Source organism: Setaria italica, chromosome V (assembly GCF_000263155.2).
Source record: "Setaria italica strain Yugu1 chromosome V, Setaria_italica_v2.0, whole genome shotgun sequence".
NCBI lineage: Eukaryota > Viridiplantae > Streptophyta > Magnoliopsida > Poales > Poaceae > Setaria > Setaria italica.
Window position 1 is genome coordinate 5361203 of NC_028454.1, and position 22614 is coordinate 5383816.

Consider the following 22614-nt stretch of genomic DNA (forward strand, 5'->3'; position numbering starts at 1 on the left):
GGCGCCATGGAAGCTTCGCCTCCAGAGCAGCCACCAATCCATCATTGAAGAACCGGGGACTGGCAGGAAGGAGGCATTGCCTGTCATTTGATCTACTGAGTACCAGACCTGCTTCGTGTAGCTGCAATTAGCATGCAGATGGTCAGAGGTCTCGGGATCCTAGCAACAAAGACAACACTCGTCCCAGTTCTGCAGCCCATGTTTCTTACGGCGAGCCGAGGTCCATAGTCGTTGCATCATAGCAAGCCACATGAAAAGCTTAACTCGAAGAGGAGCCCAAGCTCGCCAGATACAGCCGAAAGCCGGGGATTTTACTGATTCAATGAAGAAGAAGTTGTAGGCCGACCTAGCAGAGTAAGTTCCTGAGTTCTCCCAACGCCACGAGATCGTGTCGATGGCTCCTTCCTCCTTCCTGGAGCTGGACTTCAGATACGGCGTGCCATAGCTGGACGTATTGTGAGATCGCAGCCACTATTAGGCGTCCGGCAATGTCCCGGATCCATCTTTTCCCCTGAAGTGCAGCCGCAACAGACCTTGTTTTTTTGATTTTTGGCTATACCATGAGACACAAGTCAGGAGCTATGTACAAGCATTCTAAGTACAAGCAAAAGACATGCCTGATCCTGAAAACACGCTAAAGATGCTATCATCGATAGTGTTGATTTCAGATGACCAGGGGGCTTATCAAAATTGGTATTGTAAACAGATGTACTGGTAACTTCCAATGCTCTTTGTATGGACATGGAACGCCCATCAAGGAGTCAGAGACATGGATGTAAGGGACATCCCATAAGCACATATACCATATCTTCAAACTACATGAAGATGGAGGGTGATTGAATGCAGAAGTAAATACAAATAATATACGCGATACACGGAGAGTACTGCACTACTGCTGCATTTTTTGAGGTAATTCACCATAGACTCCCCACTAGCAACCGGTCCAGGCATAGCCACAGAAAACAAAAACCTACCAAACAAACAAGTAAACTCATGAAAAATAGATCAAGAAGCATCAGAAACATTAGACAATAGGTAAAACATGAAAAAGAGAACAAAGAAAGCATGATTTGAAAATGGCGTTATTAAGGAAGGAGTGTGCCAGGCTGCCAGCCTCCAAAGATTTACAATTATTGCAAGTTTCCAGCCTCTCAAGCAGCATCAAATATTCAACTTCATCCAAGTATGGCACATCCCAAACACGAAATTCAACTTAAGTCACAACAAAGAGTGCCAACAAGGTAAAAAACCAGGTCAACAAGCAAGGCAAACCAGAAATCCAGAAAAATCTGAACTGTAGTGGCATTGTGAACTGATTATGCAATATGCATCCACAGGGAATGTAAAATCAATACCTTCAAAAACATCTAAGGAATAAGCAACGTAGAAGATAATCATGTCAAAGTCGGCAAATCCAACACTTCACACAAAACAAACAAATCCAACTGTTCCTAACCTCCATAGAATGATAGTATTGGATATACCTAATCCATGGAATTGCAAACAGTAGACACTTACAATTGATTTTACCTTCGGGAGTCAAGAGTGCAGGATTTCTTAACAAATTATGCAACAAAAAGTATCCAAACTTTGTGGCACCCATTAACTTGTAAATTGACCCCTGTTATAAAGATAACTGGAACTGAAAACAAGATAATTTTACTTGGTGATAACTTGATGCTGAAGATCAGGATAACAATTCTCTAAAAAAAGGAGACCACAGAACATGGAAAGTAAATTAGAGCATGAGACAGTGCATTAGACAGACATAATTACTCCAACAAATTTGCATGTCACATCAAGATGTCTCGATACAGTTACAATTCAATTCATTTGAAATAATGCTCATTTATCAACACCCACAAAAAAATGGTACTTTTCAGGCAGGGACTTCGCATGGCGCCAATATTCTTCCCTAGAGAGAACTGATAGTAGCAAGGAAGTAGTGGATGCCTCAAGTGAGAAGTTCTTCTCATCAATTTTGGAGAGGTAAGCCCCAGCCCTCATTATCTCACCTCTATCCAACAGCCTCCTAATTATATCATTTAGCATACCTGAGTCTGGAGTGCATCCACTCTTTTCCATTGCCAAAAACAGATTGTCAAACTCCTCTAGCAACCCTTCTTTAATGAGATTTTTTGTCACTAAGTGATAGGTCACAACATCTGGAACTAAACCATGGGCTGAGATAGCAGTGAACATACCCATGGCATCTTCCTTTCTGCCACTTTTGAGCAAAGCATCAATCATAATGTTGAAAGTAATAATGTTAAGTTGAGAATCCATAGAACATAGACTCTGAAACATTTTGAATGCGTCATCAACAAAATTATATTTGCAAAGCCCATTCAGCATTATGTTGCATGTGTAAATGTCCAAGTGCATTCCACTTTTGATCATATTGAGGTAGAGTTCCTTTGCTTCAGAAAATCTCCCAGACTGAAATAAAGCATGCAGTATCGTGTTGTAAGTATCAACTCCAGGCGTAACAGCATTGCTCAACATTTCTCGGAAAAATCTAAATGCATCGTCTATCCTGCCAGCTCTGCAGTAGCCGCAAAGCAAAGTATTATAGGCAACAACATTAGGTTTCAAACCAGCCGAGACCATAACATCAAGTAGCTTCACAGCTTCCTCCATCCTACCAGCTAAGCAGTAGCCATCTATTAATGTAGTATATGAGATAACATCAGGCCTTACATCGACACGTACCATCAAGTCAACAAGACTCTGAGCTTCCATGACCCGTCCTTCATTGCAAAGGTTACGCATTATTGTGGTGAAGAACGTGGCATCAGGATGGATCCCTTGCTTCAGCATTTCAGAGAATAATTCCTCAGCCATCTCCCATCTGTTGACGGTGCACAGTCCATACACTAGTGAGTTCAAAACAATGATATTAGGAGTCACCCCTTCCTTGGTCATCTGATTGAATTTAAGCATGGCCTCATCCACTTTTCCCAACTTGCAAAGTACATCTATTAATGCTCCATAGTTGACTACATCAGGACTCAACCCCTGCTGCATCATCTGGTCAAATATATGCATTGCCTCATCTATCATACCACCTTTAGCATACGCACAGAAAACTATGTTGAAGGTTTGATGGTTAGGTGAAATACTATCTGCTACCATCAGATCTAAGATATCATGCATATCAGCAAGATCTCCTTTCGAAGCATACCCATTAAGCAGAATGGTATAGGTAGTTACATCAGGTTGTATGCCCTTTCCAATCATAGAATCAAAAATCTTTCTAGCTTCTGTGCTGTTTCTATTCTTGCAAAGATAGTCCAGCAGCAAATTACAAGTAACAACATTTGGTCGCTGACCCTGTGTGGACATTTCTTTAAGTATTCGAACCACCTCTTTCCATTGTCCTGAAGTGCAATATCCATTGATCAGACAATTATATGTGTTCATGTTTGGCTTAACACCTTTATGAATCATCTCCTGAAGGACACCCTTGGCCCTGCTAACTGCTCCAGCTTTGCATAGACCATCAACGACTGTGGTGTATGTCACAACATCAGGCAAAATCCCCCGATCGAGCATTTCATGAAATAGGCCGTAAGCTTTGTCCACCTGACCCTCTCTAAAGAAGCCATTGATGACAGTGTTGTACGCCACCACGTCTGGTGGGCAGCTACCACCTCCATCATCAGCCATCATGCGGAGCAGCTCCAGCGCCTCCTGAGCTCTCTTTTCATTGCGGAAACCCTTGAGAAGTGTGTTGTAGTTGACGACATTAGGCGTGCAACCAAACTCGGGCATTCGTCGGAGCAATACATCCATGGCCTCACCCATCCTCTTTGCGTCACAGAGACCATTGAGAAGCTGATTTATGACTATGGCATTCACCCTAAAGCCCTTCTTAAGTATGAGGCCAAAGCCAGCGAAAGCGAAATCCAGTTGGCCCATGCTACAGAAGCTGCCGATGATTTTGGTGTAGGTGTGCAGGTCGGGAGCTACCTTGGTGGGGGAGGCACGGGCCATCCGGTTGAAGAGGGAGACGACGAGCGCAGAGGTTGAGGAGCCCCTGCCCTTGGCGCGAGAGACGGCGGTGAGGAGCTGGTTGAAGGCGCGAACCGAGGCGGGCCGGGCTAGCGGGAGCAATTCATCGAACAGCTTGACGGCGTCGTCGAGGCCGATGCTTCCCGAGCTGAAGCGGCCGGCGATGACGCGCTCCAGCTCCAGGCACCGGTCGGGGGCGGCGCTCGCGATGCGGGGCATGTTGCCGGGGCGCAGCTAGTGCGGGAGCGATTCGTCGAACACGAGTGCGTGGTTCCGAGTGCGATGACTGGAGGCCGAGGTTTCCGGAGCTGGAATGGTGGACGGCGGCGGCGCGTGGGTGCGATGGCGATGGCACGTATAGACGGGCGCCGCGCGTATACAGTCTGACAGAGGAGAAGAAAGCAGTCGGGGACTCCACTCCAAATCGGAATGGGATTCAACTGATTTTCTGCGTACAATTGGATCGAGCACTTGTTTACTTCACCCCCAATTCCCAATTTTGACACTATGCAAAAAGAAAATTCCCCATCACATTAAACTTGTGATACATGTATGGAGTACTAAATGTAGATGAAATTAAAAATTAATTGTACAGTTTTGTTGTACTTTGCGAGACGAATCTTTTAAGCCTAATTAGTCAATGTTTGGATAATAATTCACAAATACAAACGAAACGCTACAGTGTGCTACAGTACCGGTACAGTAATTTTGGCACTCCCAATTTTAGCAACTAAATAAGACCTGAGTTGAGAGACATGGTCATGGACTTATTCGTATTCGTTTCAGCTTGCTGCGGCTGCACAGCCTCATCAACTGCTTTGCAGCAGCAGCGGCAGCCGTTCGAACACGCTGACAGCGTGCAGCAGGCAGCAGGCAGCGTGCAGCGGCAGGCTGCTGTCGCTGTGCAGGTTACCTAATGCTTTTTGTGTATACAATACAGCATTTTCAAAGTACGAACGCTTATACTTGAACAGCAGTGGAAGTAACAGCATGAAAAACATTAAAACAAAAACAACCATCCATCAAGCTACGACATTGTAACTTTCGCTCTGCATCAAAGGTTAGTAAGACCTTTTGGTGAGGCTGGAATACAATATCACACTGTCCTTCAGAGCCAGTAAATACTGGCTTACACAACAAGGCGCGGTGAAAACTCACGAAGGGGGAAAAAAGAAGGTAACAGGAATACCAAAAGGAGGGTGAAATATTATGACAAAGGAAATGAAATGGAGAAATTATGTACATGTTGCTATTCTAGATTTCTAGTGTCTATTGTCCAGCGAGCTTCATGACCTCCGATGGAACTTCCAGCTTCGCCACTTCTGACGGGCCTTCTAGTTTTCACAAACCATCTTCACAGTAGTTACTAATGTCAAAGTTGGTAACGGCATGAACACCACGAAGCTCAATTGCTGCTATGTCATAAGCTTCTGCCGCCTCTTCTTCGGTGTCTGCAAGCCATGGCCAATTTTACTTAAGGATAATTGCACATCAAATATCAATCAACAGTACCTTTCTAGTTGACAGAAACAAGCTCATAGTGCCTAGTGACTATCATTCAGAAAGCTTTGGAAGTTCAACAAGGTAGAAAATTATAACTCACCGAAAGTCCCAAGGTAAATGTCTTTGGTGTCTCTACTCTCACCAATCCTACCAATTCGTGCTTGCCATTTACCGTCTTTTCGTCAGTTGGTAAAAAAAGTGATTAGAGAAAGTTGCAAAATTGCAACAGACCATTCAAATGTCCCTAGTTAAGCAAAACATTTTTTTTGCTCCATTCAAAGGATACCAAATGGTTATTAGTTCATTTAGCAAAGAAGGAACATCACCTGGTCACACCCCTGTATGATGAAATACCTCTTGAGAAACAACTGCTTTGCCTATAACAATAAATCATGACAATAAAAAAGAAAGATCACATCATATAAGTACTACAATATAAATTTTTGAATGTACCACTGACCTCCTTATGTATGCTACAAATTCATCTTGAGACATGGTCTTTATAATCTCGATTTCTTTCTCATAGTCAGAAATCTGATAACAAATAAAAGCTATTAATGCAATTTACTTTCCCAGTTCTTGAACAAGATACACTAGTTGGTTCCATCTCATATACACAACAATGGTTGAAACATTCAGAAGATTTTGCAGTGAGCTAGAGCTCAGAGTTGAGGTTGGTAGCGTGCATACCGTGCTTGCCCTTGCGCTTGCGGCCCTCGACCTGGCTGGTTTTGTCTCAGAGGTGCGCCTCGTACTTGCCGCTCCACTTCAGCGTGCGGCCAGAGCAGCAGCGAACAACCTAATCAATCCAAACCAAAACGAGAGGCACCCGGACGGGACAGCCGCGGCCACCGCGCCCCTATTCCCCAGGGTTGCCGGCCCGCACCTTGTGACGCCGTGGAACCGCGACGACCGCGGCGCGGCGTACTTGTGCATGGCCTCCGCCACCAGCTTCCTTCCCCCGCCTGCGCCGGCGCTAGCTCCTCCACCCATCTTCCTCTCCTCACCGCCGCCGCCGCCGCCGACGGCAAGCTGCTTGTCGAGCGCAGCGATCTCGCCGCCCCCGCCGCCCGGACCCGCCGCGGCGGGGGGTTCGCCGGAGGCAGCGGGCGGGTTGGGGGCGTCACCGTGCCGCCCCTCCTGCGGGGAATAAGGGGCGGGGCCCGCTGGCGATTGGGGTTGGACGGTGGCCATAGCTGCGTGTCGGCTCGCGCTGGGTTTCGCGATCTTCAAGTGCTCGCGTCACAAACACTACCGAGAGGAGGTAGAGGCGGGTGGAACGGACCCGGCCAGCCAGCGGGGGCTTTCAGCTGACGGCCCAGCCACAGCGCGAGAAGGAAACCGGGCCAGCCCGCAAGCTCAGCCGACAGCCCACGGCAGATGGAAGAAGTTAAAAGCGTGCACAACCTTAAGAATTCCACACTTTTTTCTTATCACCGGGCACCATTCTTATCTTAGACATGATTTTTATGAACTCTCTAGGCCTAATCTAGATACACGAAACAATCCCAACTCAATCCATACGGATATGCAAGAAACTTGAATGGATATAGAACTATTACCGACTCAAATGGAGACATGTAATTTGCTCAAAACACAGAGACATATATACTAATAAAATATTCAATGCAAAGCAATATAAAAAGGACTAGCGTGTCAACCATTTTACCACGTACTAGTCAAATTGTCGCTCTCGTGCTAGCGTGGCAGGCTTGCAGTGCCGATGTATGATGGCGTTACGCCATGATCCAATCACGCTATGCAGATTGGCGCGACAAGGAAACAAGATGTGAAACTATTTATTGGGTTGGGTTATTTTGAAAATATTTATTTCATTAGATTTTATATTGTCTTTGTATAAAAGATCATGGTAAAAAACTCCACTTTACCTAATTACATCTTTGTGTGTTTGAGTGATCGATGACTGCACGGTTTCAGAACAGTAGATCTTTTTTTGAAATGCAGAACAGTAGAATTTCAGTGTAAATCAAAGCGAAGTTTTGCCGTGGTGGCGTGATCATGGGCCGCCTGCACAAACTGATACCTGCGTTGGCATAATAGTAATGGAAGCAGTGAAGATGGAAGGACTCATTTCTCTCACATCTGTTCTAGACACATAAAGTCCTAGTTCTTGCGCAATTTGATTGAAAAATAGCTTCTTTGGTATCTGAATAGATGACATAATTTTGCGACATTTAAAGTAGTTCCTCAGCTTTCATGTTGGAGTAGTAGAAATTTGATACGTTGTATGACGGAAGAAATGATTTGAACAATGGAAAATTCATACCTGTGCTTTTGGTTGCCTACTCGTGTGTATTGCGATAATGCCTTCGTGTTTAAGGTGGTTACCATTTGGAAAGGTCATAGTTTGAAGAGATAAAAGTGTGTTTCATCTTGGATAGCTATTTTATAAGATAGTCCTAGTTACGAACGTATGTAGGTAAAAGTGAACACGTATGAAGTGTCATGGCGGCTAATATTCTTATCGTGTATTCGTCGTGTCATGCAAGTAATGTGCATGGAAGTTGTGTTGATCTGTGTGTTATGTCTTGTATATGTGTGATATCCTTCAATCGACAATATGGTATATGTTAAATTAATTAATTATAATTATTTATCCTCGGTTTGCTGAAAATATTTTTAAGTCCGAATTTTTTGATGGAGATCGTCGTGAAGATTAATTAATTGAAGAAATGATAATGTTATTTGATACATAACCACCAAGCAATGTTTAAGGGAAATAGGTAGCTGTTAAATTTTAAATGAAGGCTAAGGTTTAATAAAAAAACAAGTTTATTTTGCGACAATCATTAAATTCAGGCCGTGTTGAACTTGACTCGACTATGAGGTCGCAGTGAAAGTCTGTACATATTCAGGTTTTATTCATTGGTCCGACTATGAAGTCGTAGTAGAAGACTACCTCGGCTTCCATATCATCAACCAAAACATCAACAAAGAGCTCCCAATCATCCTTGGAAAAAAATCGTAGCTTCACATATGTTTCCAAGTGCAGAAACCAAATATCAGCCACCAGGTGAAATCAAATGCCTCTACTTCCACAATGAAATTCAACTGGATTAAGCAAAAACTACGAACATAGTAATTTCACATGAATAAGCATTTAAAAAAACATAATTGCAATACAGGGATAATCAAGCAAAGCCCATGATGATGTAGATAAACCTGTTTGGTAATATAGATAAAGAGCATAGTTGGCCAGCCTAACTGAGCCTATTTTCCCCTAAGAAAGTATGGCCTAAAAGATGAAGAATACAGACACTTATGCTTTGTTAGGCTAAAAGTATACAGACACTTATGAATAAGCATTTAAAAAGATGAAGAATACAGACATTTATGAATAAGCATTTAAAAAGATGAAGAATACAGACACTTATACAGACACATAAGTTTTGAGATCTAAAAGTATGGCCTAAAAGTGTGCTGCCCAATTTCAGATCTAAAAATTGAATTTTAGATCTCAAAACTTATGTCGATTATTTGAGCACCAATATGACATCAAATGAAAAAAAATTTAACTACAAAGTTGTAGATCTCAAGTTTATCTGCATCTGAGTTGATATGAATTAGTTATGATTTTTTGAAAGTGTGGTGCGGAGGGGTGTACCCTCCCAACCGCCACTTGGACTGGCGATATGGTCCTAGTTTTGCAATTTTTTCATCCGACTATATATTTCTGCAAAATCAAAAAAATAAAAATAAAAATAAAAAAATTCGTCGTTTTGTGTGTTTGAGAGAGACATGCATGGGGCTGGGCCAAGCGGGCTGAGAACTGCTTGGGTCATCCACCTCTCAGAAAGAAAACTGTTTGGGCCATGCATACTGAACGCGCCTCTCTCTCTGGGCGCCCGTCAAAACTCAAAAGTTCGAAACTGGGGGCAGGCTGTTGGGTATGTTTGGATGCTGACCCAAGCTGCCAGGCCAAAATTTGGCTATAGCCAAAATTGGGGCTTGGACAAAATTCGGTAGAGTTTGAGGTGTTTGTTTTATGGCCAAAGAACAATACCAAAATTTGGTAGGGCAGCTTAAGTGTGCTTGGTTGAATGCCAAATTGGAAAATTCACACAATGCAGGCGCAGCCTTCTCGAGAGGCCACGGGAGGCGTGCATCTGTGCCTGTGCCGCAGCAAATCGCCGATCCGTGATCTTTTTCGAAACAGACCGGGATGATCTCATTGCCGAGGCAAAGCGGCTAGTACAGTACGTGCCCATTCCTTGTTGCAAGAAGCAAGAGATCTCAATCTCTCGTACTCTTCCCTTTTCCATCTCCCCAGCTACCTCCCTCTCACCTGCCCGGCCGCCTCCACGATACGACGACGCAATGCTCACGAGTTATGATGAGCACAGTGCGCGTCAAGTAAAGCGAGACCGGCCGGTCGATCGATTGACGGTTGTTCGATTAGCCATTGCTGCCTCCCAGTCCCAGTTCGATCCTATACTACGTACTAATGTTAACATGGAGGCTGGGCTGAGCTGAGGACCGCTCCATCCCTAGCCGCTAGCTGGGCCAAAGCGGCGTTAACTGGCAACAGTGAGGCGCAACAAAGCTTGCAGGTGTGTGTGCGGTGTGGACATGCATGGCCCGGCGGCCGGGATCTCAGATTTCCGGTGCCAGCTGCGCGCGAGGCCGTACGTCGTCCCGTCCTGTGCGCGCACGTACGGCGTACAGCCAGGGGCCACCGCCACCGGGCCGGCCTGCAACCGCCGTGTTAATCTCCCGAGCAGTAGTAAATGTTAATCGATGCGCTCCCAAGTCCCCTCCCGTCCCCTCCGGCCGGTCATACCCGCTCCAACAGTGCCAGGCAACATGGCCTGGCCATCTCGCTCCGCATTTGCTGATCCGACCGCGCCCTCGTTCCTTATTCGCTAGCTGATGATGATTTCCAACGCGGCGTGGTAAAACTTAAAAGTAAGTAGCCAGGCTCCTTCACTCGCTGCTCTGGCTACGAGCGAGCTGGCCGGCCGGGTACAGCAGAAACGCCAACCACCGGGGACGCGTTCCCGCTAGTACCACCGGAATACTCACTATGGTGAAGGTGAACGAAGTACGCCGCCACGCGAGAACATGGTGTATTTCCTGGTACTACTCCAGTTGTACTTGTACGACACTGAAGCAATTCGAGGCCATGTGAGAACGTTTTGTACAAAACATATATAAAACTCTCGATCTCTGGAGCATCATTCGCTGATGTAAGTTCATGCATATAGCCACAACAAAAGTGTAGTTACAATAGTAGACAGTAATATATAGTTCTCCAATATACAATGGTCACAAATCTTAACTCTAGGGCGGACCCACCACTGGCTTCCATCCTCAACAAAAATCTCAGTTATTTTTGGATCTAGGACTAAAGTGGCTTTAGTCCCGGGTTTAAATTTCGTAGTTCGTGGAGACACCAACCGGGACTAAAGGAAGATGATCCTTTAATCCCGGTTGGTGTTACAAACCCAGACTAAAGCCTCCGAGACGTGCGCATTTGTGGGAGCCTCCCGAAAATATCTAATATTTTTTGCGCAAAACCCTTTAATCCCGGTTGGTATATCTAAGATTGCAATTCTTCCATGTTTCCGCAGTAGCATATTGTTCCATGGAGCTGGGGTCCAAAATAGAAATCAACAAGTGTTTCCACAACTCTACCGCTGGACCAATCTTGTTCCACTGAATCCCCTCGCCACGTATCTTTACGGCTAAGGAGTGGAAAATTTTTCTCCTGTTACACAAATCAAATGTTTCATCCAGGAAAAGCCACGTTTTTCTGCACAATATCTTTGTCATTTAATACAGGAGCCTTCCGTTAGATAGGAACAACTTTGCTAAATACTGAGAACTCTCGGATACCAACCGGGATTAAAGATGATCTTTAGTCCCGAATGATTAGTCTCGGTTGGAAAAACTGAGATCTACGAGGTTTCCCAACCAAGACTACTGCTTGTTTCTCTACCAGTGCGAGTCCAGCAAGGGCACATTCCCTCACTCAGGTCTTGGTGCGCAATGGAGGTCTGTATTTTCTAGTGTATAGTTGCATACTTTGGGTGATTAAGCATAGTATGCCCTCACTCACGTTTTCTCTCCGGGTCCGTCCAGCATCAACAACAAAAGTTAAGCCATGGCAGTGATATGACATCTGAAGCACTGACATCGGAGAATTAACACTGTAGATGCTCTAATGGTCAGTACAAGCACCTAGTACGTACTCCATCTGAGAAACTGGCAGCTAGGTCAACTAGCTACTGGCAGTCATATGGAATTGAAGACACGCATGCCAGTCCCCAGAGCTAGCTTAGCTTGACCTGACCTGACCAAGCATGCTGGCCCGGTGAAACAGATGTTGAAGAAAGAAATGGAGGTAAGCACAACACAGCTCGTCGCTGATGCTGAGCCGGCCCGGCCGGCCACACGGAAGGCCGGGGTGGTTGGCCGGTGAGGAAATTGAAGGCGACAGCGGCCAGCGTGAGTACTGTTCATCTACAACCACTGCTCGCCATATAAACCGCCATTGCTTTTCCTCTCGCTGATGGTCAGTGGATGCAGTGCAGTGGTCACTCATCAGTCATCACGCGATCGAGAGCGCCCATGCATTGCCTAGCAAGCTACTGGCAGTTTGCAATTTCTCGTCGATGTCCATTGCCCATCCATACCATGCGCGAGGCGAGAGAAGGGAGTTAATTCGATGCACGGGCGGTAGATACAGATATGCATCTCGTCGTGACCCGTAAAGCGGTTGCGCATGTACAATGCACCGTACGTGCCAGCAATTCAATCGTACAATGGACTCGCTGGTTGGAAGGTTTTGGTTGATCAGAATGATCAATTTCACGTTAGTCCGATCCGATCCAGTGCGTAATGCTTTACCCTTTCGTGTAATGAAGTAACGCAGGGTTGTGTAGTAGTATTTTGGCCGGTAGCATTTAGTACCGAATAAGCAGTACCAGTCCGACGTTTGATAGAAGGGGATTACTAAGTGGTACTAAAGGTTACTTTCCCATTAGTGATGTAATGTGATGGATGGATGCCTGCAGTTGAGCAGCTCACCAGAAAGAGATTATACTTCAGAGAAAAGTTCATCAAGGGCAAGGAAAAGGCGTCAATGGACACGAGATACTCTGGGTGCAGTGCCATTGGTCTTGCAGTGCATGCATTTGAACTTTTTGTGAAACTCTATACGACATTATTCATTTATTCTCTTTTAGACAGAGGTGATCAATGGACACGGACGCTCGAGCTGATTGTGGTAACCTTGATAAAAAGAAGAAAGGAACAGCTTTAAGGACTACCGGAGTTGGCATGGAATTAACCTTACAAAATGCAAAACCTAGTCTCTTTTGAATAATTAGGTCAAAACATCCTTTTTCTTTTCTGAACTATATATATCCAGGGAGAGGAGCCCCCACCTACGTTACATTACACTAGTCCATCGATCCATGCTTCCGCACGGGCTAATATTTTTAAAATTTATTATATTTAAAAATTATTTAGAAATTAAACTCCTACTAATAATCAAAATTATTTACCTACTACTTGCTCATTTTTTCAATATTTCAACATAATACTTATATAGATGTGTACTTATCTCTGCCTAGTTGTGATAGATTTTTCATTAGTAATTACTCTATACACTTATTCATCCACGTTCACACCTTTTACACCTCCATACATTGTGTTTAGCATAAAAGTCAATATCTTTCATCACTTTCTCACATACATGTATAAATGGTCTACATGGTGACACTCATCATGTGTATATATCTTAACTTAGTATTTCTATATTAACAGTGATATAAATAGGTAATTTGGAATCATATATTAGTTTACTTTTGGATATTTCTATATGATGTGCATGAAAATAATTAGTGTAAGATTTAGGTGTTTACTTTACATTATTTTTAAAAACGACATACGTGGGTCACTTAGATACAAATTTAGAATGCATTTTAAGTTATGCTTTAATTTATAATGATATGCATGAGTAAACCGAATGAAGATTATGTGTTACTTTAGATTATTTTTATAATGGCAGAGTTCATAGTTTAGATATTGGTTTAGGGTTTGTTTCATAATATTTTCATAATAGCAGTGGTGGGTAAATTTTTAGAAAATATAATAGATCAATGACTATGATTATTAGAGTTTACATGATTCATATTTTTTTTTTATCTTTATGAGAATTTCTAGGATTTATCTTTTTTTTTTCTAGTGTGTCTTTTAAGAACTAATGCGGGGTCTCCAATGGAAAAAAATGAAGTCACATTGCTACAAAACTAATACCTTGAACTACCTCTCATTTATTAAATATTCGAACACAATTTTTATTATATAGATATACACTTATTATCTTCATCCGATTGCGATAGATTTTAGTTGTAATTACTGTATAACATTTTCATCCACATTTATAATCTTTAAATTTTCACTTTGCATCACAATATGCGTTTAAATTTGTTTAATGGATGTCGGGATAGATTCCCAATACCCGCAAGGAAGGAAGAAGACGGACTCATACTAAGATTTCTCTGTAATCCTACTAGGACTCATACCATGTAATTCTACTAGGACTCCTCCTTGTAACCGACTAGTAATCCTGCCCCCTGGAGTATATAAAGGAGGGCAGGGGTCCCTAGATCGGTAGGCGAAGACCTCATAGAACCACAACAGAGGACCAAATCCTCAACACCAAATAACACCCAAGCGCAGGGTGCAATATACAACACCCCAAATAGGACGTAGGGTATTACGCTACTCTGGCGATCCGAACCTGTATAAATCTGTGTCATGTGTCCTCGCTTTTACCTTTGAGTTCCAAGTCCAACGATCCCCCAACCAACCAATCTACTACCTCAGGATACCCCTCGGTAAGTTGCCGGGTATAAAACACCGACAATGGACACTAAGTTTGAGCTATAATTTTAACATAGAAATCTATATTCTCATCACTTCCTCTATATCTTTATGAATGGTGACACAGATCATGCATACATACCTTAGATTGTTATATCATATACAAATAGTGTAAGAAATAGATGATTTAGAATCACATATTGGTGTTTATTTTAAATTAAGGTGATTTGGATTCTCTACCTCATGTTATTTTAAATAGACATATATATATATATATGTGTGGGTAATATAGATTTAAATTTAAGGTGTTACTTTAAGTTATTTTTGAAGTATTAGTGGTGGGAAATTTAGTTGCAAATATAGGGGTTATTTTAAATATTGTTTATAATGGCATAAGTGGGTAATTTTGATGAAGATTAGGGGATTACTTTAGTTTATTTTACATAATGACAGAGTTGGGTAATTTAGATATAGATTTAGGGAGGTTACTTTAGGCTATGTTTCATAATTGCATAGGTGAGTATTTTTTTAGAAAACATAATAGATTCAATGCCTATGATGATTTGAGTCTACTGATTGATGGCCAGATGTTTAGCTTTTTTGTGAGAATTTCTAGGATTTCTCTCTTTTTCTAGAGTGTCCACCTAAGATCCTATATGGCTTCACCTGGAGATTTCAAAAGGAGCCTCCAATATTTGTCCATGCATCATCATTCCTGCAGTCCGTACATAAGCAAAACATAGGCACCTGATTTCAAAACATAAGTAGCGTTTTGAAAAAAAAACAATAAAAACTGTGAAGTGCAAGGAAACACTGCCTTCTTTTTTTTTAAAAAACAAAAGTGCACAGTGGGCAGTGTAATCAAGAGGGAGCAGGTTTTAACAAAATAAAACAAAAGGAATGCAATTACGCTGCTGGATCGGAAGAACACAGTGGCGTTTTTTTAATTGCCAGAAGTCAACAAGTATTACTATCTAGCCACAATAAATGGCGCCATAAGACGGATGTTTTTTCGAACATGCATTTACCGCATCAAGTAGACATGAGGGTTGTTTGATACCAGGTGTTAAACTTTAACAGTCACATCGGATATTCGGATGCTAATTAGGAGGACTAAACATGAGCTAATTACAAAACTAATTGCACAGATGGAGTCTAATTCACGAGACGAATCTATTAAACCTAATTAATCCATCATTAGCAAATGGTTACTGTAGCACCACATTATCAAATCATGGACTAATTAGGCTTATTAGATTTGTCTCGTGAATTAGACTCCATCTGTGCAATTAATTTTGTAATTAGCATATATTTAATACTCCTAATTAGTATCCAAACATCTGATGTGACAGGTGCTAAACTTTAGCAGGTGGTATCCAAACACCCCCATAATAAAACGATTTATTAGTTTTTCTCTTTTTTTAGAAAATAAAGATAGAAGATGCTGCGTGGTAATAATAATGCCCTTTATTCCTCTCAGGGCATATTATCCGTGCCCATAACATTATGCCACCAACGACTACCATCCCGTCCACAAACCATGCATCGGTTTAATGTTCATGCGAGTGCAACGGCCGAGCCATCTGGCATGCATGGACGGTAATTTAAGCACAACACGTCAAGAAGCAGTAGTTTAATTACATTCTTTTAGTCAGAAAATGGATATGATATATAGCAGTAGACAGCAGTAGTTTAGCTGGAGCCACCATGAAATTGAGGAGACCCACTGCCCATACACAATGTACGTGCCCCTAATGTAAGTTAACTTAGTTCGGGTCTTCACCTGAAAGGCGTTTTGCATCATCTGATGATTCAGTAGTTCCATCTACTACTACTTGATCTTCCTTTTTAATTGAATACCATGTTCTTCGATTCTCTGGAAAAGGGAGAGCAATGTGCAATCTTTTAGGTAATAAACCCCTCTTGAACAGTAAAACGACGCAGCAAACAGAATGTATTTCCTTCCGAGGGCGAGCAGCAAGAAGCCAAGAACTAGTACTAACAGTGGCAAATCGTGTGTACCCCTGGCAGCCGAGTAAAAACACATGCTTCCTCCGTTCCAAATTGTAGAATTACGATGAATTCACCTGATCGGCGCCGTACTTACACGCTTAATTGCCATGGCGAATAGCATTACCACGCCCTCACCTCACGTGCTGGGATGAACAACACACACAGTCTCGCGTCTTCTCACACCGTCGTCACTTCAATTCCGCTACCTGCTGCAATGGATCAGAACAACAGGTACACACTCCATCTCCAAGACTCCAAACTCCAAGCTAACTCCGGAAACGCAACGTTCTCTCACTGGTGAAGCTGCAGAGAGTGGTGGTAACGCAACACGACACACGTTCGCGCATTACTACCGGCCCGTCCCCCATCACCACCCCTCATGTTCCACCCAGCATTGCCGAGCTTCCCTGAATTTTGAAGCCACGCACAGGCACAGCTAGCCCTAGCCGCAACCGCGTCGAGATCTGAAAATTTTTCCACTTTCCTTCTTCGTCTTCATGCTTCATGGCCCCCCCTGCGTATGCAATACTACAAGGGTGGTGCAGTGCAGGTGCAGCAGTGAGAGTGACCTGTGAGTGCAAGAGGGGGTTTAATGGCGGTCACAGGGTGGCAGTAAGAGCAGCAGCAGGTACGTACCCCTGCCTCTCCTTTAAGCGTCTCCTTTAACGCCCCCCACCTACCGTCCCCGTCCCCGCGACCCGGCCGGCCGATGAGCTCGCTGCGCCGTCTTCAATGCCCCCGCCTCCCACGCTATAAAACACAGGCCTCGCCGCCTCCCACTCCTCACTCCATCACCTCACTCACTCCCACAGTAGCAGCAGCACAGCGACATCTCTAGTCCATCTTCTCGTAGAGGAGCGAGCGAGGAGAAGAGCAGAGGCGAGCAGCGAGATGGCGAGGTCTGCGAAGATGATGGCGGCGGCGGCCCTGCTGGTCCTGGCGGTGGCGGCGGCGACGACGGCCGAGGCGAGGAACATCAAGACGGCGGAGAAGAAGGACGACGCGGTGGTGCAGCCGCAGACCTTCCCGCCCTTCGACCGCCTCGGCGGCGGCCTCCCCGGGGCCGGAGGCAGCAGCATCCCGGGGTTCTCCATGCCCGGCAGCGGCGGGCTCACCCCGGGCTTCAGCCTCCCCGGCTCCGGCAGCATCGGCAGCATGCCCCTCTTCGGCGGCGGCGGCTCCCCCTTCAGCGGCTTCGGAGGCATTCCCGGCTCCCCCGCCGCCGGCGGCTCCGTCCCCGAGCACTCCAACAAACCCTGAAGAAGCTCGCCGGAGAGCGTGGCCAGCGTGGTGGTGGAGTGATGCCATAGTGCGTCGTGGTCGTCGTCGTGCGTGCATGCATGCGTGGTCGGTTTGGTTGGTTGGTTGGTTTCCAGTTCATCTGTGCAGTTAGCCTTGCACCGTACGTCGTCTAGCGATAGCTTTGTGTTCTACTGCTTCTAGTTACCTGCTTGCCTTGCATTGGAGAGAGTTGGGATATGTTGGTTGTGTTTGGTTTGTTGTTTGGTTATTAGGTCATCGATGGTGTTGTGTTCTTGGTGTTGTAATGGTGGTGATGTTCTCTTGGGGCATGAATAATGCTACATGTGATGTGTTTGTGTTGTGGGATTTGTTGTAATGTAAGCTAATTAAGCTTTTGTTGTCATTATGATACTCTATGTTATGAATGGTTCACGCTTAGCTTGTCACTCTTTTGTAATTTGGTGCTGGGGACGGATTTAAAATTTGAACCTCATCACACTTGGAATAAGCTGGCACACGCGCTTTGAACTGCATGCTAGCTCATGAGATTGGGTTACTAATAAAATTTAAAATGTGTGGAGTTTGGGGATTTCTGAAAACGTTGTTCCTCATTTGAGTGGACTTCGTTCTCTTGCGACTCTACACAAGTCGGGAGCAACTGGATACCCCAAGCTGGATAGTATCAGAGAAGAAAGATCGGAAACATACTCTCTAGCAAGGGAAAAAAAAAGAGCCAGTAAATCCTGCTAGTAATAATGATCAAGCTTTTAATTCACGGACATGTACTGCTGCAGCAATTTACTGCTCTAGGTGGTGCACTTACTGCCCTGTGTCCTCCCATAGGTCCACACCGTTTCCCGTAGAGGTGAGATAAAAATCGATTCAATTTGAAACAAAAGGTAGGAGCACTACCATATCATATACCGAAGAAGTTACCTCGTATTAAGAGAAACGAGATCAAATCGTACAGTTCTCGACTAATTAGGGTAAGAGTCTATTTGTTTCCACTCTCCTAAAGTTTTAGCTCCTAAAATCTTTTAGACAGTTTTTAGGCACCCTCCTAAAGTATGTTTGGTTCCACCTCCTAAAAGTGACTAAAGGCATTGAATGAAGTGGTAAAATGACCCTAGTACCCTCCCACCACCTCCCACCATGCCCCTGGCGCCAAAATAAGGTACTGGTGTCCGTGACTTTTCTAGCGCCAAATGGGTTGGTTCTGGCGCCATTTTCCTTTTTCAGCTGGCGCCAAAGACAGTGAGGTAGCTGCGGAATTTTTTTTTGAAGCCGTCTGTTTATTCCTTTATGTAAAAAAAATGCACACAAATGTATACACACTCGTCCATACAAATCGAACACATCAATAAAATCATCATTACAATCCATCTATGCTCTACTAAACAAACCATCGGCTATCCAATCACGGAACTCGTTCATGTTTCGATCTTCGTCTCCATGACGTACATTTGAGGCATTAACCTGAGAAGAAGATCCTTTGGGGAATGGAACATAGTTCTCATCACGATCAACCAAATCAAAGTCCACATCTCTCGAAAAACTCTCTCTAATAAAATTGTGTAGTGCCATGCATGCAATAATTATACGGCTTTACTTTTGCATTTGATAGCTAGGAAGGTCAAGCAATGTCCTCCACTTCATCTTTAGAACTCCAAATGACCGTTCAATAACATTACGAAGTGAAGAATGTGAGTAGTTAAAGAGTTCCTTTTTACCTTTTGGCATTGGGCCTTGTCTAAACTCCGGCAAATGGTACTTTGTTCCTTTGTAGGGTGCAAGATATCCTGGTCGATTTGGGTACCCCAAGTCAACAAGGTAGAACTTGCATGTGCATTCATAATACATGAATTATGTGAGTCACAGACCTAGTGTTCTAATAATAGTAAAATGCATGCAATCTAGGTCATTACCTTTAGGTGGGTGTGGAAACTTGTCACCAAACTTGTCAATTGCATCTTTGAAAACCCGCATATCATGAACTGACCCAGGCCAACCAGCCACCACAAAGGTAAACCTCATGTCGAAATCACATACGGCCATGACATTCTGACTCGTAAACCCATGTCTTCCCATATGTTGTACTACTTGGGTACTTGGCACTATTACAGGAATATGAGTACCGTCTATTGCTCCAATGCAATTGTCAAAGAAGGGTGTGAACCTAGGGCTTTGCAACCTAGGATGCACAAAATTGAACTCAGGGTCTTTTGGCTTAATGATGTCAACTGCTAGCTTGTTGACACTCTCTAGCACTTTATCAAACTTTCTACAAATTGTTTGTAGTGACCTTGTGAAACGGTCTTCAACTTGTCTAAGAGATTGAGGTGCACCATATATCCATAAAAACAGCCCTAAAGCTTCAATTGATGAAATCCTCTTAGTTGATTTCAATCCATAAGATTCAACTAGCAAACTATGCAGCCTTAGAAACAAATCTTGACTCATTCTAAACATATTATAACAAGATGTGCTATTTCCTAGTGTCCTCATTACCCATTCAAATCCACTTTCTGTTACTATTCTGTGAGCTGCTTTGTTCATATAAGTGTCGAAGTGATACATACCCAACATGGCAGCAGTAATAGTTATGATTTTTCTCCTCTTCTTCCTACAATGCAACATGTAGGACTGTATTATTTGATCAAAGTCCTCTCTATCATCATCCTCTTCATCCCATTGTTCATCACATTCTTCTCTTCCTGCAACAACAAAACAAACAAGCAAATCAGTACTGTTTGTTAGAATAAACAGCCATATTATTCAAAGGATATAAACAGCAATATACAAAGGATATAAACAGCAATATACAAAGGATATAAACAGCAATAAACCCCAATGAAATAACACAATTCACAGCATTGACAGACACACATTCATTCAACACCTCAATACATGTCCATCAGAAATTAAACACCACAGTTGGCACATAATAAAATGTTCAGCACAAATTAATAGTTCAAGTGACATAACAAAAGACACATCTCTGTTCAGGGAGACATAGAGGTCATTCCATGTCATTCCATGTCTTCCTCAACCAAATCAATTTCTCCTCCTCATCATCAATCATGTCAAACACATCTCTGTAGTACTCCTGCTGAAACAATCTTGTTGCTATGCCAAATTCAGTTGATGTGGGACCAGCCCCAGCCTGCTTGACCAACAAAAGACACCTCTTTATGTCATCCTTTTCTTTCTGCTTGTTTTGCAACTCCTTCTATTTCTCCATCTCCCTCAGATAGTGCCTCTTTTCCAACTCAAGCTGCCTGTACTGGTATCTTTTTTCTAACTCATCTTGCCTCTGCTTAACCATTTCTTGTATTGTTGCTTCTTCCTTACTCCTAGAAACTTGTAACTCAGCAAGAAGCCCCTGGAACATCTTCACCATTGGGCTCTTACTCTTCTTGTTTGGGCTTGTGGCTATGCTAGACAAGCTATTTGTTCTCTTACGGCTGCCACTGCTCAAGGGACTTGCCAGGAACTCCTCTTCCTCTTGTTCTTCACCTTCATCATCACCCAAGTCTACCTCCTCACCTCCCTTCTCTTGAGTTGATGAACCTGGTATGACAGAAGCTGCTCCATCCACTAAATGTCCTTTTAAACATTTCCTCAAGGTATCCAATATATGTTGGTACACCAAACATGAACTTTCTACATTCACTTTTTCCCTGTATATCAGTTAAGCATCTTATCAGTAAGTAAAAAAATGAACCTAGTGCTACATATGCAAAAACAGTACAAGCTAGACAACATTTCAAATAGCTTACCTTTAGTGCCTTATCCCACCACTCAGCTGATGCTACTATACTGCCATCAGATCTTCTCCCTAGACCTGTATCAGTTTGCATCATGTTCCAAAATGTGTACAAAGTCCTACACTGTGGCCACCTGTTTTTGAGTTGCTTGATAGTAAGGTTGAGTCCAATCTTTAATAGCATTCCTTTTTTCATGTTACAATAACCTCTACGTGTCATTGCCCCTTTAAAACAATTCCCTGCCCGAATTTCCTCAACAGCAAGTTCACAATAAGAATGTGTATTTTCCTCAGACCATTCAGCCCTGTCATGAAGATTCTATAGCAGAAAAGAAATTTCACACTAAGCATTGCAATGACACACAATTCAAAAATAAAATCACAACAACACATTTCACTACCATATCAGAGGCAACATTTCATACAAGAGAAATGGAAAGCAACAATATTAGAGAGAGTATTTCAGAGAGGGGAAGCAATTTACCTGAGAGAGAGTTTCAGAAGCCATGCCCTGTTCTTCTTCGCCGGCATCAACATTCACTGGATTTTGATAGCCGTGGCCTGCAGCTGAAGTTTCACCACGTCCTCCTCTCAAAATTCGACCACCACGGCTACCACCTCTCCCTCCAACAGAAAGTTTGCCTCGGCCTCGTCCAAAACCAACTTTACCCCCGAGCAAACCTTTGCCGCGACCATGCCCTCTACCGGCGGCTGCTTGCACATTCACTCCAGGGGCACGATGAGGGACTGCCTGCTCAAAATCGGCCTCATCACCCTGAAGGAACTCTTGGTAGGACTGCATATCAGAGTAGAAGTCCGCTTGTGAGTTGAGATCCAAATGCTCCATGTGCTGCCTGGGAGCGGACAGAGAGGGGGGCGTCGGCGGAAATAATAGGGTGAGGTCATCTTCGTCCGCATCAGGCGGGGATCTACGGAAGCTGGTGGCACCGGAGGAGGAGCCTTGAGACAGGAAGTCCCTGTAATTGTACCTGTCCATCAGGCGCGTCCGAATTAGGGGAGGAGACGGAGCAATCGACCTGTGCACGAAATTCATTCAGGAATAGGAAGGAAGAATCGTAGATCGAGAAAAGGAGAGTGAAGAAAGTCACCCCGCAGTCCCAGGAGTTGCTCATGGACTGGATGATGGCGGGTGGCGTCGGCGGGGTTCCGGCGGCGGAGCGCCCTAACGGGGCAGCGGACCGGAGGGAGAGGACGGATCTAGC

At 43.8% G+C, this 22614-nt stretch overlaps 2 protein-coding genes and 1 long non-coding RNA gene across 4 annotated transcripts; 1 reads left to right on the plus strand and 2 right to left on the minus strand.

Moving 5' to 3' along the window:
• Nucleotides 1-1643: 1643 nt before the first annotated feature.
• On the minus strand, nucleotides 1644-4411 carry LOC101774881 (protein Rf1, mitochondrial). The gene is made up of 2 exons (XM_022826290.1): nucleotides 2713-4411; nucleotides 1644-2439 (listed from the first exon to the last, which is right to left on the minus strand). Exons 1-2 carry the CDS (start codon nucleotides 4231-4233, stop codon nucleotides 1846-1848), a joined length of 2115 nt encoding a protein of 704 aa, XP_022682025.1. The 5' UTR covers nucleotides 4234-4411; the 3' UTR covers nucleotides 1644-1845.
• A 603-nt stretch (nucleotides 4412-5014) lies between these two features.
• Nucleotides 5015-6283, minus strand: LOC101775285. 2 transcript variants are annotated; one of them, XR_001164000.2, is made up of 5 exons: nucleotides 6208-6283; nucleotides 5978-6051; nucleotides 5844-5894; nucleotides 5618-5692; nucleotides 5015-5465 (listed from the first exon to the last, which is right to left on the minus strand). It is a non-coding gene; the product is annotated as an uncharacterized LOC101775285 (long non-coding RNA). The 2 variants fall into 2 exon arrangements; XR_001163999.2 differs by having other exon boundaries at nucleotides 5618-5894.
• A 10867-nt stretch (nucleotides 6284-17150) lies between these two features.
• LOC101775693 (MFS18 protein) lies at nucleotides 17151-18063 on the plus strand. Its single transcript, XM_004967802.4, has one exon. It carries the CDS (start codon nucleotides 17275-17277, stop codon nucleotides 17641-17643), a length of 369 nt encoding a protein of 122 aa, XP_004967859.1. The 5' UTR covers nucleotides 17151-17274; the 3' UTR covers nucleotides 17644-18063.
• The last annotated feature ends 4551 nt before the right edge of the window (nucleotides 18064-22614 follow it).

Excerpts from the sequence above, each read along its gene's own strand:
- LOC101774881 (XM_022826290.1), bottom strand. The coding sequence starts at position 4,233 with ATGCCCCGCATCGCGAGCGCCGCCCCCGACCGGTGCCTGGAGCTGGAG. Across the intron at positions 2,440-2,712 it reads AGAGTCTTGTTGACTTGATG|TCTGGGAGATTTTCTGAAGC; the intron begins GTACGTGTCGAT and ends GCTTTATTTCAG.
- LOC101775693 (XM_004967802.4), top strand. The coding sequence starts at position 17,275 with ATGGCGAGGTCTGCGAAGATGATGGCGGCGGCGGCCCTGCTGGTCCTG.